Source organism: Centropristis striata, chromosome 1, assembly GCF_030273125.1.
Source record: "Centropristis striata isolate RG_2023a ecotype Rhode Island chromosome 1, C.striata_1.0, whole genome shotgun sequence".
Lineage (NCBI taxonomy): Eukaryota > Metazoa > Chordata > Actinopteri > Perciformes > Serranidae > Centropristis > Centropristis striata.
The window spans coordinates 10,606,617-10,625,304 of NC_081517.1; the positions used below are offsets into that span (position 1 = coordinate 10,606,617).

Here is an 18,688-nt window from a genome sequence, read left to right on the forward strand (position 1 = left end):
CCCCTTGTCTGCTGACATCATCAGTCTGATGAAAATAAGAAACTTACAAAATAAAGTCTGTTTTGTGACAGTTTAAAAGTGTTGAATACTAAATCAGTAATGATAAATGATTCCAATATTTAAACAGTAAAACATAATGTTTTACAAATGAATATGTATATCAATGTTTTATTGTGAAATAAAACAGGAAGTGTGCTCAGAAGCCACAGAGAAATTACCGAACCCTAAATACTGATGATGAATCAGCAGGTTGTTTCAGAGTAAACAGGTCAAGTGTTATTGTTGTTCCCTCAGGTCAGTTAATAAACACATGAAGCTTGTTTCTGTTGTCCGTCCAGCTTAGTGTAGAAACACGTTTATTCCCTTGTTTGAAAGAATTTATCTTCATGAACAATCAAACAGAAACATCAGGTCCACCAGAACCAGAACCAACACAGTACCTCTCTGGTCCTGGACCGGTACCTGAAGAGTCCACTTCAGTCTGTGGAGCACTACGTTACCCATAAACCCCTCTGATGGTTCAACAGAGAGTCAGACAGACGAATGAAAAAACAAACACAGACAGACAAATGTTCTCCAGAGTCCAAAGTTCTGCAGCTGGAGGAAACAATCAGTTGGTTTTCAAAATAAGAGCACATGATCTTTATTTTTATTCTTCTCAGTCCAGACCGGATCACAACGTCCTGATTGGTCAGATAGTTTTGTTTCGTTTGTCCTGATCCAATCAGCTGTAGTGTTGTTCTTGTTGAGCCCCACCCCTTCAGGAAGTCCAGGCTGTCTAATCACAGTGCAGGTGGCGTGTCCAGCAGGGGGGCGTGGCTCAGAGACTCTCTCTTGTAGGTCTTGGGAGGCAGTTTGGGGACGCTGTGTCGGGGGGGCACAGGGGGGCCGTCCAGGGGGAGGAGGGGGAGTGGCGGGGAGGGTAGGGGCATCTTCCTGGAGGCAGGGCTGGGGCTGGGGGTGGCGGGGGTGGGAGGAGGCAGGGGGGGCGAGGAGGCCGTGGGGGCGGAGCTGATGGGGGGCGAGGAGGAGGTGGTCGGGGGAAAGAAGGCCTGCAGGTCACAGCGGGGGGGGCGACCTTGAGGGGGGGGGAGGAGGTGCAGAGGAGAGCTCACAGGTTCCCGAGGAGGCAGGGAGGGGGGGCTGTCGGGGGGGGGACGACGATAGCGACGTGGAGTAACGAGGGGGGAGGAGCTTACAGGTGGGCTGGCGAGGGGGGACGGCGGGGGGGCTGTCCAGCTTCGACATCATCTGAGGGGAGGAGCCACATACATTCATTAATGCTGTATCCACACATCATCACATGGATACCGCTTGTCTCTAATGAGATGATGACATAATGTATCCGCCAGAAGAAGAGAAAACAAACGTCCGCTACCTTGGATGGCGAGGACTCGGCGGGCGCAGACTCTGGACGTCTGCGAGGAGGAACAGGAGGAGGAACCGGTGCGTCCTCACAACCACGACTGAAACTCACCATGGATGAGACGGAGGAGGACCCTGAGACACACACACACACACACACACACACACACACACACACACACACACACACACACACACACTCAAATTAACACATGCAGGACAGTGTTCCTAATAAAATGGACACTGTTCAGGTGTTCCTAATAAAATGGACACAGTGTTCAGGTGTTCCTAATAAAATGGACACAGTGTTCAGGTGTTCCTGCAGCTGATTGGTTAAATAAAACACAGTGAGCTGTCAGCTGATGGTTTCCATGGAGAATAAACTGTTACAATGGAGACAACGTTCAGACAGGTGAGAGATGTTCAGACAGGTGAGAGATGTTCAGACAGGTGAGAGACGTTCAGACAGGTGAGAGACGTTCAGACAGGTGAGAGACGTTCAGACAGGTGAAGTCAGGAGGTCATACTAACGTGGACCATGAGGAACAGAGAAGATACTGTCGCAGGCTGCAGGAGAGGAAAAAAACATTGTGAGAGGAGAGACTGACTGATCAGCTGACTGACTGATCAGCTGTCTGAGGTTAGTTTGTGAGGAGAAACATGGCTGACAGTCACATCAGTGTTTTTAATGATTGAGCTTTTGTTGTTTTTATTTGTTTATTTAATTGATCTCTGATGGCGGGAGGAGGCGTCCCGTTAACGATCAGTTACTGATCAATAACTAATGATATCTGCTGCTTGTTTTATTATTAAAGTTGTTGATGTTCAGCAGATAAACAGACTTTAATCACTTTCAGGTGGTCCTATTGGCCTGTTTACATGGTGTGTAGACCACCCACTCAAGTACTGCAGGCTTGAGCTGTGATTGGTCCACCAGACCAGAGGGCGGGCCTAACAGTGATTGGCTGGACAGTGTGTGTGGGCGGGGCTTACTGGAGTGAAAGGGGCTGCTGGGACCCTGTGGCGAGTCGAACACGCTGCCTACGTCTGTGGAGCTGGAGGCAGCTGAGGCAGGAGGCGGAGTCAGGGGCGTGCGGGGGGAGTTGGGGGCGGAGACAGCCCCACCCTCAGCCTCGCTGTCGGGGATACGGCTGTAGCTGATCTTCCGGGGCTCGTTCTGCAGCGGCGTGGGGTGCCGCATGGTGCCGGGCCTCGCCGAGGTCGGACGGATCCCTGGAGACTTCAGAGGACAGGTGTACTTCTTCACCTGGATACAGGAGGGGGGGGGGTTAAAACGCCATGCGGTGGAACCTGCCGCCTCCATTACCCAGAATCCACCTCTTTCTCTGATGGATGTGAGGTCATAAATCGGGCAGCGTCCGCTGGTGTTGCAGTGGTGATACTTACAAATCGAGGTAACGAGCGGGCGTTCCGAGGTTCAATCTCCAGAGATTTGTTGAACAGGTGATCTGCAAAGTCTTTCTCCGACAGATCCTCCATTGGGTTCAGGTTCTCGAAGAACTTCTGCTTCACAAAAAGAGAAAACCGTCACGCCTCCCACGCCACGCACAACACTGAACAGGAAGTGACATCATCGTCTCACTGACCCTGATGTCGTTCTCCCCCCGCAGACAGTACGGCTGGTTCTGGTACTGCTGGATCTCCCCCGTGATCTCCGCCACTTTCCTCCTCTTGCTGAAGTTGATCAGATCTTTGCCGTGTCGCCGCAGGAAGTCTGGGTTTCCCTCCTCGGTCTTCAGGATGTTGGTCAGGTAGATCCCTGAACGACACAAACAGCCTGTGATTGGTCAATGAGTCAGAAACAGCCTGTGATTGGTTGATACTGTCGACCGTTTTCAGAACACAAACATGAATAATTATCACTTCACAGAAACAGCAGCATATGCCCAGGAGCTGCCTGATACTGGGTCTGGACCAGTCAGGGACCAGGTCCAGATTCTGAACAGGTGTGTCGGGGCATACCAAAGAAGGGCACACAGGGGGGGTTGATGGAGCGAAGTTTGGCTAAATACTTCTTGTAGTGATCCTCGCTCAGCTCGTGAGCTTCCTCCAGGATTTTTCTCTGTCGACTCGGAATTTGCTGGAAACCAAAAACAACAGCTGATTATTTTTCCTTTTTGACAACAGAGCAACAGAATTTACCTGAGTGAACAGGTACGGTCTCACATAAGATCTCAGATACTGCATTTCCCCAGGTATGAGTGAAATGATGTACCTGTGAGTTACCCGTCAGTGTACCTGTGAGTGTACCTGTGCGTGTACCTGTGAGGTACTTGTGAGTGTTGTTGTTACCTCGAAGGTGTGGTCCAGTCTGTAGACCGGAGAGGAGTTCATGGCACTAACAACCTCCAGAACTCCGTTAAAGTTGTTGAGTTCCTGAAAAACCTGCAGGATCTCGATGATCCGAGACACCACAGCAACACGCTCCTCCAGGTTCTCCGTTTCTACGATGCACCTTCATAACAGAACACACACACAGTGATGTTAGAGTTATGTCATAGTGATGTCAGAGTGATGTCAGAGTGATGTCAGAGAGACATCTTACTTCTCGAGCCACAGCGTGAGGTTGGTGGTGTGTCGTATCATCCTCAGCAGGTTGGGGGAGTGAATCTCTTTGTCCTCTTTGGTCCAGACGCTTCCAACCAGCTCTGATGGCTGCACGGCCCTGCAGGAGGTGTGCAACAGGTCAGACAGGTGTGCGACAGGTCAGACAGGTGTGCGACGGGTCAGACAGGTGTGTGACGGGTCAGACAGGTGTGTGACGGGTCAGACAGGTACCAGTGTTACCTGTAGAAGTCGGACTCGAGCAGGGTGAGCTGCCGGCCGATCTCGATGGGGTGCAGCGTCATGAGGTCGAACTGCTCAGTGTTTCCTGGTTTACAGATGTGCCACTCGATTGGAGGAGGAGAGCTCTGGAAGGTGATGCTGTGACTCGGCACGCTCACCTGAACCTGCTTCTTCCTCTGGATGATCTTTGTGATCGACTCCACCCACTTCCTCATCGCCTTACCTGCAACACAAGACATAATTTATTGATACCAGCCTTCAGGTGTTCACACAGGTACGTACCTCTGACAGACAGGTGTTCACACAGGTACATACCTCTGACAGAGGCGATGAAGTCCTCCAGGCGTCGCAGCAGGTGAGCGTCTCTCTCGAAGTCGTAGAAGTGATGCTCTACCCAGTGACGACACACATTCAACACTCTGAGGTCAGAGAGCAGAGGTCACATGACCTTAAGGTTAACATCACGGTGACATCACACTGAAGTTATTACACAGTCTGATCTGGTTGCTGAAAAACAAACTGAAAACTATTTTCTTATTTTAATTAGTTACAAGTGCAGCTGTCTGCCTGTGATTGTCCAGCAGATGTCAGTCTCTACCTTAGTTGGACCGGTTGAACAAATTCTTTGCGGAATCGCTTCAGTTCAGCGCTGAGGGGCTGCTCTCCTCCCTCCATCTGATCCACCTCGCTGGGCCTCGGCTCCGGGATCTCAAACCTGAAGACATCAACATCACAGACCTGAGATCAGCATTCAACACATCACCATCACAGACCAGGTCCCTGTATTACCAAGCAGGATAACTTCAGCATTTCCTGTCCTACAGTGATTAACTTCTTATCAGTGTGGGTCGCTCACATTAATTTAATGGAGGAAGGTTTTAAATTTGGAGCTGTTCTTCACACTTTTTTCTTCTACATGTTCAGTGAAATGCAGCGATAATAATTTACACACAGCTGAACTCATTCTGTGTAACAGTGTTGATGTGCTGATTAGTTACATGCTGCAGACCCCGTCCTGTTCATGTGGTTATTAACCAGCTGAGTCTGACTTATATGAGAACAGTCTGAAAGTAGCACTGACAGAAATAATTGTATGTTGCTGAAATAATTTTATAAATAATTTGGAATTGTGCTGCAAAAGCTTGGAGTGGTAATGTCCTGATGGTTGCTATGGAAACACAGGTGAGCTCACCTTTCCATCAACAGGTCCAGCAGCTCCTGAGGTTTACAGAATGATCTGTAGGTGGTGAGGAACGTCCGCACAAAGTTTGGATCTGAAGGAGGAAACAGGACATTTTAACCCTGTGGCACATCCTCCACACTGCAATAAATAAAACATACACAAAATAAATATATCCAAATTATATAAAATATTTTTTTAAATATATAAAATATAAGAATAAAACTGAATCTATTTTATTAACATTTCTCTACATACTGAACTACTTCCATGTTTCCAGCCTCTCTTGTCCTCTCCTCTCTGCTCTGTGTAAACAGCCTGCAGTGACCTGCATGACATCACGTCTCACCTGCGTACATGTGGAAGGTAAGTCTCTCAATCAGCTTCAGGACCGTCCCCGCTTTGACGACGGGGATGCCAGACTTGGACTGAACATTTTCCTCGAACACGACGTTCTGTTCGGAGTCGGACTCGGAGAAGCGGTACACCTCGGCGCCTGGCAGCCTCATCTGCTCCTCCTTCTCCTCCTGCAGCATGGCGGAGTCCAGCATCCGCTCCAGTGTGCTGCGGTATTGCAGCGAGATCAGCGCCGCCATCCAGCCATTCTTCTCCTCGGCAGACTTGGCGGCGAAAACCACGCTGTTCCCGTCCTTTAGGATGATCTCGAAGGCATGTCGGTACTCGCCCTCCTTGTCGTCCTTGTCGTTAATCTGGACTTTGCGCATGAAGAACTTCTCTTTGAGACGGTACTCCGCGGTGGAGCCGGCGCCAGGCAGCCGCGGCGGCCCATGGTTGGACTTACAGCAGATCATCAGGCCGTCAAACAGGAAGATGTGGCGCTCGTGTTTGGCGCCTACACGGGTCAGCGTGCCCTCCATGATGAACTCGTTGCAGCACTGGCCAATGTCCTTCCCCTCCCAGCCGTCGATGTTCTTTTGGATCTCGTTCATCTTCTTGATGGCGAGGTGCTTCCCCTTCATCTGATGGCTGTAGAAACGGCACGCCGACTCGCTGCACGCCACCGTAAAAGAAGAAGAAGAAGAAAACAGAGTGAATCAGAGGAGGTATTAGTGCTACGGGACGATAAATGGTAAATGGACTGCACATCTGTCCACCACTGGAAGCTTTAAACTACAGATAGTTCACTCTGAGCCACCATCGGGATGAATGCAGCATCAGGAGCAGTTTGTGGTTCAGTATCTGCCCAAAGACACTTCCACGTCTTCTGCACGTCAGGGATCGAACCACTGACCCTCTCCTCGCTGGGCATCTGACATCAGTTCCAGTTAAAGATAAGAAATCTACTATTATTGATCACTAGGCAATTCTGAGTAAAGTTAGTAAAATTAAGAATATGTAAATGTGGTTCTTATCTTTATTTATTTGAAGAAACATTTTTATTATTGTTTTAGTTTATTATTAAATAACATGAAACCTTTGAGGTCTCCCTGACAACCATGTTCTGCTTGCCGATATCAGATAGAAAACCCCTTCTTGTGTTTTGCTGTTGTTGTTGTTGTTGTTGTTGTTTACGCAGGTGAGTTTGTGTTCCTTTATCTCATCGTAAGGTTTGTTTTCGACATGTTCATCACGAGACAGCAGGGAGAGTTTTGATTGGATGACGGGGCGAGCGTTGTGTTGTGTTGCCTGCTGAGAAAGCTCCTTATTGTGAATCTAGTGTCTCAGCCATCCATCCTCTGAATGCTCTAGGTCTCTAGTTTATGGTTGTAAAGTTTCATGAGGCTGTGATTATCCGAGAGGTCACAATAGCTCATTTTATAGACTGAGCTCAAGTTTCACCCACTAACATCATCACACATGAAGAACATTGGGCTCATTGAATCCACAAGAGTCCCAGCTTTCCAGTCAGACCTGATTTATGCAGCTCACAGACTGTTTAGGGACCCCAGGATGCACAAAGATTCACACACAAGAGGACACAATAACACATTTACTGCAGGAGAAACACTGACTTTTATCAGCATAAAGTGGGCATGTCAGTAAAGAGGAGACTCGTGGGTTCAGGTGATGGATCATCGGGTTGCGTTCAGTTTTTTATTTAACACAAACTTCAGCTTCAGTTTTCAGAACAATCTGAATGTGTTTCTTTAACTTCAGCCTGCTGAAACCAGCAGCAGCTAATCAGTTTACAGCTAAACCCCTCAAATATGTGCCACAGCTCCACAACAACTCCACCTTAAAACCACCAGCCTCATCAGACTCCACCTACGGTACCAGCAGGACCAGCACTAGGCCAACAGGACCAACAGGACCAACAGGACCATCACCAGACCAACAGGACCATCACCAGACCGACAGGACCAGCACCAGACCGACAGGACCAGCACCAGCCCAAAAGGACCATCACAAGACCAACAGGACCATCACCAGACCAACAGGACTAGCACCAGGCCAACTGGACCAGCACCAGGCCAACAGGACCAGTACCACACCAACAGGACCAGCACCACACCAACAGGACCAAACACCAGCACCAGGCCAACAGAACTAATACAACCAACAACAGACCAACAGGACCAGCACCAGGCCAACAGGATCAGCACCCGCCCAACAGAACCAGCACCAGCCCAACAGTACCAGGCCACCAGGACCAACAGGACAAACGGCAGACCAAAAAGAACCAGCACCAGACCAAAAGGACCAACACCAGGCCAACAGAACCAACAGGACCAGCACCAGACCAACAGAACCAACACCAGGCTAACAGAACCAACAGGACCAACACCAGGCCAACAGAACCAGCCCCAGGCCTGTTGTCAGATGATCTGCAGCTCCATCAACCTGCTGCAGAAATACAAAGAAAGAAGAAAGTCGAGTCACCTACGTCCTCATATCCACCTGCAGATCATCCACCCATCCGTCCTCTTCTTCTCTTTCTCTTCCTCCTCTTCTTCTGATCTTTTAATCAGTGTGTAATTAAACAGTTCTTTCTGAAACAGGAGGACCAGTTTTCCTCTCTGAGTCTTTTTCTCTCTGACAAACAGAGAACAATAAGCAGCAGAGCAGCACCGCCCAGATCCTGACGCAACTTCCCTCCAACAACACCCCCCCACCCCCCGGTCTACGACCCCCTCCTCCTGGTCTGTGACCCCCCCTCCTCCGAACTGTGACCCCCCCTCCCCGGTCTATTTCTGTCCCGGGAAGTGAGGAGGATGGGAGGAGTTCAGCTCTTATTGTTGAACACACTCAATGTTTCAGTCTACTGAATAGGACTCTATTAGAGCAGTTCCATTAAATTGTTAAATGTATAATTTCAGTTTAAATTGTAAAAATCTTTATGAATTTTTAGACAAGGGAGGTCAATGAATAATGTGAGCTTCCCATCATGTCTCAGTGTGTTTCTGTTTCCTGTTTGTCCCCTCACATTATAGCTCAACATCAGCTAAAGTCACATTCACCACTTCATCATCATTCAGTCTCAATTATATCATATATCTCATTTCTATCCGCTGGATTAAATGGTGGCTCTGCATTTTATTTACCTGTTGCCATGGTCAATCCTAGTATCTGCTATTAATTGTCGTCATGCTCAAGCGAAACTCAGGTAAACTAACTCAGGTCAGCTGTTCTGGAACCAGAAACTCAGAGTTTCCCATCTGAGGTTAAATCAGTTCAGAGTCATGTTAGACTCAAAGTTTGTTGACCCTTCTACCTGGAACAGGCCCCAGGTGTTTTTACAGGTGCACGCAGGTGTGTTTACAGGTGCACACAGGTGTGCGTGCAGGTGTGTTTACAGGTGTGCAGGTGTGTTTACAAGTGTGTAAGTGTGTGCAGGTGTGTTTGCAGGTGTGCAGTACTGGTCCCCATCTACAGTAAAGGTCCGTATCTGCAGTATCAGTCCCCATCTGCAGTACTGATCCTGTTTTATAGTTGGAAATTATGATGTAAAGGTGTTAGTACAGGTTTTCTTAAAGGTGTTTTACAGGTGGGGTACAGGCGCAGTAATCTCACCTTGAGGATGTCGAACAGGTGCAGATAGGTGTGTTTACAGGTGTGTGCAGATGTGTTTACAGGTGTGTTTGTAGGTGTGTTTACAGTGTGTGCAGGTGTGTTTACAGGTATGTGTAGGTTTGTGCAGGTGTGTTTACAGGTGTATGTAGGTGTGTGCCGATGACGTACCTGAGCCTCCTCTTGGCAAGGCTGCGGGAGCAGATCCTCTCCATGCTGCTCTGCAGGTTGAGCAGAGCAGTGATTGCCTGTTTCAAACATTCTTTGTCCTCCTCGTCCTCACTTTTCTCCTCCAGTTGCTACGGAAACACAGAGGTCATCATGTGACTAATCAGCACCTGAGCAGGTGTTCTTTCTTTACTGAGTCACACCTGAGAGATGTCAGGACCTCAGTAACTGGAAATCAGCTGATACACCAAAACCAGAACCAGGTCTGACCCAAAACCTCATACCAGGTCCAGCTGCAGCATGTGAACAGACCCAGTGATTTAGTGTTCCTTCAGGATCAGATCAGGATAAAGCTCCTGACCCTCCCCCCTCAGCCCTGAAATAATCTGCAGAACATGACTGGTGGTATTTCAGAGATTTACCTCAACCTGCCAAAGGAGCTTACAGCTGCACAGCAAGTCCTAGACCAGGACAATAGTCTGACTGGGCACCAGCAGCTGACAGGACTCTTGATACTTGGAGACTTGATTGGGTCCCCATCTGCAGTACTGGTCCCCATCTGCACTACCGGTCCCCGACTACAGTACCAGTCCCAGACTACAGTACCAGTCCCCATCTGCAGTACCAGTCCCCGTCCCCAACTGCAGTACTGGTCCCCATCTGCAGTACCAGTCCCCATCTGCAGTACCGGTCCCCATTTACAGTAACAGTCCCCAACTACAGTACCAGTCCCCAACTACAGTACCAGTCCCCATCTGCAGTACTGATCCTGTTTCATAGCTGGAAATTACGATGTAAAGGTGTTGGTACAGGTTTTCTTAATTGTATTTTAATGGTGGTGTACAGGTGTTTTAGAGGCGCAGTAATCTCACCTTGAGGATCTCGAACAGGTGCAGACAGTGGTACACAGGTGTGAGCAGCAGTCTTGGCAGGACGTACTGAACAGCCTCTTTGAAACCTTCACAGATCGACTGAAGACAAACAGACAGAAACTGTTTCTGTGTTTTTAGCTGTTGATGTTGTTGTTGATGATTTGTTTTTTCTTTTCTGATGTCATAGGCAGGGGGCGGGGCTTACCTGAAGGTGAAAGGCAGCTCCTGGTTTGGAAACTTGACTCAGAAAGTGTTCATGGAAACCAGAGCGAAGGGTGTCCTGAGCATATGTCTCATAGGGGTCAAAGGCCAACTCCTATCAACCAATCACATGTCAGACAGAAGCAAAGACAATCAATCACATCAGACAGTTTGATCAGTATGAACTGTCTCTGTTCATGAGTTAAAACTTCATAAATACGCAAATTCAAAATATAGAAACAGTGCAGGAAATGTATTTTATTTCTAAAAATGAACAATTAGTAAAATGAGGACAAGATTGCACACAGAGTCAATCACCAACATGATCAATAAACAGCTGACTGCTGTGATCAGATGTTCATTAACTAATTAAATCATTAAATCAAAGAGATGGTCAGATAAATATATATTTAACACTTATGACTATATAAGTTATATATTTAGAGCCTGAAGTGATCAATAACACACACAGGTGTACTCTGACCTCAGCCAGGTCTTCGAAGCAGCTCCCCACCAGGGGATGAGGACTTCCTTCATCAGTCATCTCCACCGTGTCCTCAATCAGACCCAGCAGCTTCACCGTCACCTCGTGGATATCAACGATCCGACTGAAGATACTGTCCACATCCTGATCACACAGCGATCAATAACATTGATCACACACAAACCCATCAATAACACTGATCACACACACATTGATTAATAACACTGATCACACACATACCGATCAATAACACTATTCAGACACAGCAATCAATAACACTGATCACACACACATCAATCAATAATACTGATCACACACATCGATCAGTAACACTGATCACACACACTGCGATCAATAACACTGATCTCAAAAACACACATCAAACAGTAACACTGATCACACACAGTGATCAATGACACTGATCAAACACACACATCGATCAATAACACTGATCACACACATTGATGAATAACACTGATCAGACACATATTAATCAATAACACTGATCACACACACAGCTATCATTAAAACTGATCACACACAGCGATCAATAACACTGATCACACACAGCTTCAGTCAGGTGATGTCACACAGGTGTGACGTCACCCAGGTGTACCTACATGCTGGGAGTAGAGCATGGCGCTGGAGCTGAAGGGTTCTCTGAACACCTTGATGAGCAGGTTGAGCGTCCTCAGGTACGTCCGGCCGTCAGACATGAAGCTCCGCACCAGCTCGTAGTAACTCTGCTCCTCATTTGCTGACGGCTCCTCGTCCATCAGAGGGAAGCCGCTGATGTCATCCTCATCCTGGTGGAACATGTCCATCAGCACCTGAGAGACAGACAGGTGAGAGACAGACAGGTTGAGAAAGGCAGGTTGCGACGGGCAGGTAAGAGACAGACAGGTGAGAATCACACAGGTGAGAGGGAGACAGGTAAGAAGCTGACAGGTGAGAGACAGACATGTGAAAGACAGAAAGGTGAGCGACTGAAAGGTGAGAGACAGGCAGGTGAGAGAAAAACAGGTCAGAATCACACAGGTGAGAGACAGACAGGCAGGGACAGGCACATAAGAGACAGATAGGCAAGAGACTGACAGGTAAAGACAGGCAGGTGAGAGACAGACAGGTGAGACACAGACCGGTGACATTGAAGTATTAATGTACGTATTGATGTATGTATTGATACCTTGATTGATTTGATTTATTGATGTACGTATTGATGTATTGATGTACGTATTGACGTACATATTGATGTACTGACGTACATATTGATGTATTGACGTACATATTGTAGTACGTATTGATGTATTGACGTACGTATTAATGTATTGACGTATGTATTGATGTTCGTATTGACGTACGTATTGATGTATTGACGTATGTATTGATTGATTGACGTACGTATTGATGGATTGACGTACGTATTGATATATTAACATATGTATTGATGTATTAATGTATGTAGTGATGGGTTGACGTACGTATTGATGGATTGACGTACGTATTGATGTATTGACGTACGTATTGATGTATTGACGTATGTATTGATGTATTAACGTACTTATTGATGTACGTATTGATGTATTGACGTACATATTGATGTATTGACGCATGTATTGATGTATTTGATGTACATATTGATGTATTAACATATGTATTTTTGTATTAACGTAGGTATTGCTGTATTGATGTACGTATTGATGTATTGTTGTACATATTGATATACGTATTGATGTACGTATTGATGAATTAACGTATGCGTTGATATATTAACGTATGTATTGATGTATTGACGTAGGTATTGATGTATTGACATACGTATTGACGTACGTATTGATGCATTAACGTACGTATTGATGTATGTATTGATGTATTGATGTACGTATTGACGTACGTATTGACATACGTATTGATGTATTGATGTACGTATTGACGTACGTATTGATGTATATATTGACGTATGTACTGATGTATTGACGTACGTATTGATGTATTGATGTACGTATTGACGTACGTATTGATGCATTAACGTACGTATTGATGTATGTATTGATGTATGTATTGATGTATGTATTGATGTATTGATGTGCGTATTGACGCACGTATTAACGTACGTATTGATGTATTGATGTACGTATTGACGTATGTATTGACGTACGTATTGATGTATTGACGTACGTATTGACGTATGTATTGATGTATTGACGTACGTATTGATGTATGTATTGATGTATTGATGTACGTATTGATGTATGAACGTATGATTTGATGGATTGACGTACATATTGATGGATTGATGTACGTATTGATATATTAACGTATGTACTGATGTATAAACGTATGTATTGATGGATTGACGTACCTATTGATGTATTGACGTACGTATTGATGATTGATGTACGTATTGATGATTGATGTACGTATTGATGGACTGATGTACGTATTAATGTACGTATTGATGTATTGACGTACGCATTGATGTATCGACATAGGTATTGATGTATTGACATAGGTATTGGCGTACATATTGATGTATTGATGTACGTATTGATACCTTGTCGGCACACATGGCCACGGTGATGTCCTGCTGGGAGATCTCGTAGTGGCGGATGTTCCTGACGTAGTTTCCTGCGAGCTTCAGGATGTCTGCAGAGATGTACTCCAGCACAGCCACCATGTAGACCGACACCTGGTGGTCGATCTTATAGCCTAGCACCTCCTGTGACACAGTCAGTGATAAACCGCAGACTTTAAGAATGTGGATTAAATCAAAGTTGTCAGGCCACAGTGGGCGTGTCTCTACGTGAATGTGATGAGGACGATGACCGTACCTTGAGCAGCGGGTGGATCTTGTCCACAGGCAGAGCCAGCGGGTTCCTCCTCTTTCTCTTCTCGATGGCAGCCTGAGCGTCGGCAATCGCCCACTTATCGATCGGGTGAGGGAAACTCTTCTGAACGCGCTCCTGAAGGGAAGAGGGGGAGGAGGTTGAACGGTCTGAACGACAGTCATTGATCACACTGCGGGACACACCTGTCCTCCGCTCTGATTGGACATGTGTCCCTCATACGTTTTCATTGGTCCTAAAGAGTTCTGAGGAGCTAGCTACCAGAACACCTGACCGGCTCAGATTGCCTCTGATTGGCTGTTCACTGCAGGTTTGTCTCAGTGCGAACAACTGACTTGACACCAAACAGGAGCCCTCACACACTGAGGGGTCAGAAGTCAGGGGGTCAGACAGGTAAACAGCAGCAGTCTGGTGTTTTATGAACAGCACCTCATTATCTCACTGCAGCCATCAGCTGGAAACAAGAAGCAGGCCTTCAGAACTTCATTCAAACAGTAAATCAGCAGTAAACTGATACACAGAGAGAGAACCCACACTGAAACACACTGATACACAGAGAGAGAACCCACACTGACACACAGAGAGAGAACCCACACTGAAACACACTGATACACACAGAGAGAACCCACACTGACACACAGGGAACCCACACTGACAGAGAGAACCCACACTGACACAGAGAGAGAGAGAACCCACACTGACAGAGAGAACCCACACTGACACAGAGAGAGAGAGAAGCCACACTGAGACACACAGAGAACCCGCACTGACAGACAAAGAGAACCCACACTGACACACAGAGAGAACAGCACACTGCAGAGCTGTATTTAGACCTGTGACACTCCCACTACGTCTCCGTGTCGCTCCAATATCAAACACAGTGAAATATATTTCAAACTGTTCAGTAGTTGATGTTTTTTATCTGATAACATTCACACTCACACCTCCTCCTGCTGTGTGTGTGTGTGTGTGTGTGTGTGTGTGTGTGTGTGTGTATGTGTGAGTGTGTGTGAGTGTGTGTGTGTGTGTGTGTGTGTGTGTGTGTGTGTGTGTATGTGTGAGTGTGTGTGTGTAAGTTACCTCCACATCCTGTACGGTGCGTGGCTGAGCCTGACACAGCATGCTGAGCAGCAGCAGGATCAGCTCCTCAATGTACTGCAGCGCCTCCTGCTGGGACACCAGGTTAGGATGCACCTGGTTCAGGACCTGCAACACACATGAACACACTTACTTCCTGTGTGTTTCTTTGCTGCCGCCTGGTGGAGGAGAGACACCTGTACAGGTGTTCAGCGTTCAGACCGATAATCAATAAAGAACAGTTCAAAACACACACCTGCGAGTGTGTGTGTGACCTGTATGAAGCTGCGTTGTGTGTAAACAGTGTCCTGCATGTTTCTGTTTCAACAACAAACTGAGTGTGAGGACAAAGGGCCGTCAGATCCCTGTATGTAATGCTGGCAGGGCCTTGTTATCTGACCTCAGTCAGACTCAGCTGGTTAATAACCACATGGAATGGGGCGGAGTCTGCAGCATTTAACTAATCAGACCACTGGAACATGAAACACAGAATAAGTTAAGCTGAGTGTTAATTATTATCGCTGCATTTCACTGAACATGTAGAAGAAGTTTAACACATGTTCACTGCTCCATCATCAGGAATCTATTTATATCTTCCATTAAATTCATGTTCTATTCTTCAGCTGAGCCCTGAAACAAACAAACAATAAAAATAACAACATCATGTAAAGCAGAAATTCAATCTCAGCTGACACCATTAATTATTATTTTTTACTTTATTATTTATTTCATTATTAGGGACCGAGCACTGAAGGTGAGAGGACCCTATTGTTGTCAGTCCGTTTCTCCGAAATGATTTGCCTTTTTGGGGGCTTTATCATATTCCAAAACTCACCATATTTGGAATATTCGTCAATCTCCCATGAAATTTACATATTCTAGTATTTGAGGGAATGGGAGTGGAAAAATGACTCACTAGCGCCCCCTAAATTTCATTCCCTCACACAGGTTTGTCGTAGAGACACAAAATTTGGTACATACATGTATCATGGGAAGACGCACCCAAAAGTCTGGAGAAGCCATTCTCTAAAACGTACAGGAAGTCGGGCATCTTGGATCGAGTATGGAATTTTTGCCATTTCCACGCCGCATACTTTAACAAATTCCTCCTACAGGTTTAACCCAATTGACTTCAAACTTGGTCAGTTCCATCACAAGTCCTTTGACATAAAAAGTTATTAAAAGCTTTGCAGACCGTCACACTATGTGGGCGTGGCATGGCGGCAAAATATGGCGTCTCGCCATAAAACACAAGCCTCGTCTCGCCATATAACTTTTCCATACTTTATCTGATCTGGTCCAAACTTCTCATGCTTCATCAGAGTCCAGCCCTTAACACTTCTAAATAACAATATTTCATAAATTATGTTATGTTAAAAGCTTTACCTAACCGTCACACTATGGGGCGTGGCATGGCGGCAAAATATGGCGTTTTTTCATAAAACACGAGATTGTATAACTTCACCATACATTGTCCAATCTGCCTCAAATTCCTCACACGTGATGAGGGGCCAGCCTTGAACACACCCACATGTCTAGATTGACACACATTCATAGCGCCCCCCGCTGGCAACAGGAAGTAACACCCGCGTATCATCGCCCGTTTGTCGGACATTCTTTCCAGCCGTGGCGGGCGACAATCGCTGGACCCAGCGTGGCCAGCTCCTCCGACAGCGCCTCCCCGACGGCTTTATTTTATTATTTTTTCCATTATTTATTTAGTTATTCACTAATTCCTTTTAACGACGTGTGATTAACGTGTACTTTGTGCAGCAGTAACAGTCGATGTGAACGAGTTGCCATGGAGACATCCACACTCCACACCCCTCATCACTTTTTCATTCAGAGAGGTGATCCACCTGGACAAGTGGAGACAGAGCCAGACAGCCAAATCTGTGATTGTCAAATTGTTTTAATTCTGTAGCAGTGACCACGGCGCTCTCTCCCCGCGGGACGAGCAAATGGAGTTGTCATAACGACCATAACAGTGGTCCTACGCTCCACTTGTTGTTAGCCCCACCTTCAAAATAAAAGCAAACACGTGTAGCTTTCAAAATAAGAGTATGTGGATGTGTAAAAAGAATCCAACACTGAATTTACAAGGAGACTGTCGAATAAGATGCCTTGAATAAAACAGAAGAACCTTTATTCTCCTTTACAATAATCCATTAAAATATGCAAAGATTCAGATGGAATAGTTCATTAGAACGTGAGAGGAACCAGATTTAAACTTTTAGCCCCCCGACCCCCATCATGTCTCAGAACATCCTGAGGAACTCTGGTTCTACAGCTCGTTCTGCAGTCCAGGGCCATTTTTTAGATTTTATAAACTGCTGATTGATATTTACATGCTCACACCAGCCAGGGGACAGTTAACCCTTTACCTCCTGTGAGATTATTTAACTGAGCAGTGTGTGTGTGTTTACAGTGTGTGTGTTGTTGTGATGATGAACCTGTACAGGTGTTAAGTGTTAGTGTGCCTCAGTCGTGTTACATTCAGCTTTTTCTTCTTGTTTTGCAGATTGTTGCAATAATAATGAACGTACATTTGCATAAAGCAGCATGTGTCCCTGTTGATAAGTATTAAAATACCACACTGAGGTACATTTACAACAGAGAAAAATGTCAAATTAAATATTTTTAAATCGATACAGATCGATAAGGATTGATCGATCTGTATCGGTCCGTATCGATCGGTAGCCATCTGTATCGATCCGTATCAGTCCGCATCGGTCTGTACAACCAGTTTGTGTGTGTGTGTGTCAGTGTGTGTGTGTGTGTGTGTGTGTGTGTGTGGGTGTTTGTGTCAGTGTATGTGTGTCTGTGTGTCTCCGTGTGTGTCAGTGTGTCCCCGTGTGTGTGTGTGTGTGTGTGTGTGTGTGTGTGTGTGTGTGTGTGTGTGTGTGTGTGTTTGTGTGTATGTGTGTGTGTCTCCGTGTGTGTGTGTGTGTGTACCTTCTCCAGTGAGGACACCAGCAGACCTCTCCACTTGGGTCCGTTCTCGTCGCTGTAGAAGTCGTACTGCAGCGGGGCCGCCTGCATGTCTGCGGACCGGGACCGGAGCAGGTTCACCGGTTTACATGAACGCTGAGCGGCAGAGTTCGGGTCCTGCGGGTCCTGCGGGGCATCAGGCGGGGCCAGGCCGCTCCTCCAGAACCATCCTCCGCCACACGGAGAGCTGGCTGCGGCCAGATGTTCCGCAGCTGCCAGTTAGCTCCGCGGATAGCAGCGGTCTGTGGGCCGTCGGTGTGATCACCGGGAGAAGAGCCTGGGGACCGTGGACCGGTCCATTCCGCCGGTACCGGGCAGACCGTTAACTAGCTGAGCTGGCCTATTAGCATGTAGCTGTGTGCTAACATTAGCAGCGGCTAGCAGGCTGCAGAAAATCCATCAGCGGCCGACAGGTGAGCGGCTGCCGCTGCAGGTGAGGGTCGGTGTTGTGCGGTCGGACCGGGACGGGGACCGGGACGGGAACCCGGGTCCCGGTGTGGATCAGCGGGCTGCTCGGTGCTCTGCGCGGCGCTCCGCTAACATTCTCCCCGAACACAGCGGCTCTCTGGGCGGCTCCCCTCGGCTGGATGTCCGCTCCTCCGGCTCCGTCTCCCGGACTCTCTCAGACAGCAGCCCCGGCCTCCTCTCACGGACGCTCACCGAGCCAACGGCCGGTCAGTCAACGGCGGACGGTTGTTGTCGCTCCGGTGTGCCGTACGGTACACTG

The 18,688-nt window shown here is 47.0% G+C and overlaps 1 protein-coding gene across 1 annotated transcript; it reads right to left on the bottom strand.

Moving 5' to 3' along the window:
• Positions 1–33: 33 nt before the first annotated feature.
• Positions 34–18,688, bottom strand: LOC131968962 (son of sevenless homolog 1-like). The gene is given in 24 exon segments (XM_059330049.1): positions 34–1,155; positions 1,157–1,251; positions 1,379–1,500; positions 1,897–1,932; positions 2,359–2,632; positions 2,773–2,889; positions 2,973–3,145; positions 3,349–3,466; positions 3,679–3,841; positions 3,932–4,051; positions 4,174–4,396; positions 4,489–4,592; positions 4,772–4,888; positions 5,366–5,447; positions 5,703–6,364; positions 9,494–9,621; positions 10,363–10,461; positions 10,568–10,678; positions 11,048–11,191; positions 11,668–11,877; positions 13,602–13,766; positions 13,879–14,010; positions 14,974–15,099; positions 17,926–18,688. Coding segments are annotated over 24 exon segments (3,981 nt in total). The 5' UTR covers positions 18,013–18,688; the 3' UTR covers positions 34–782.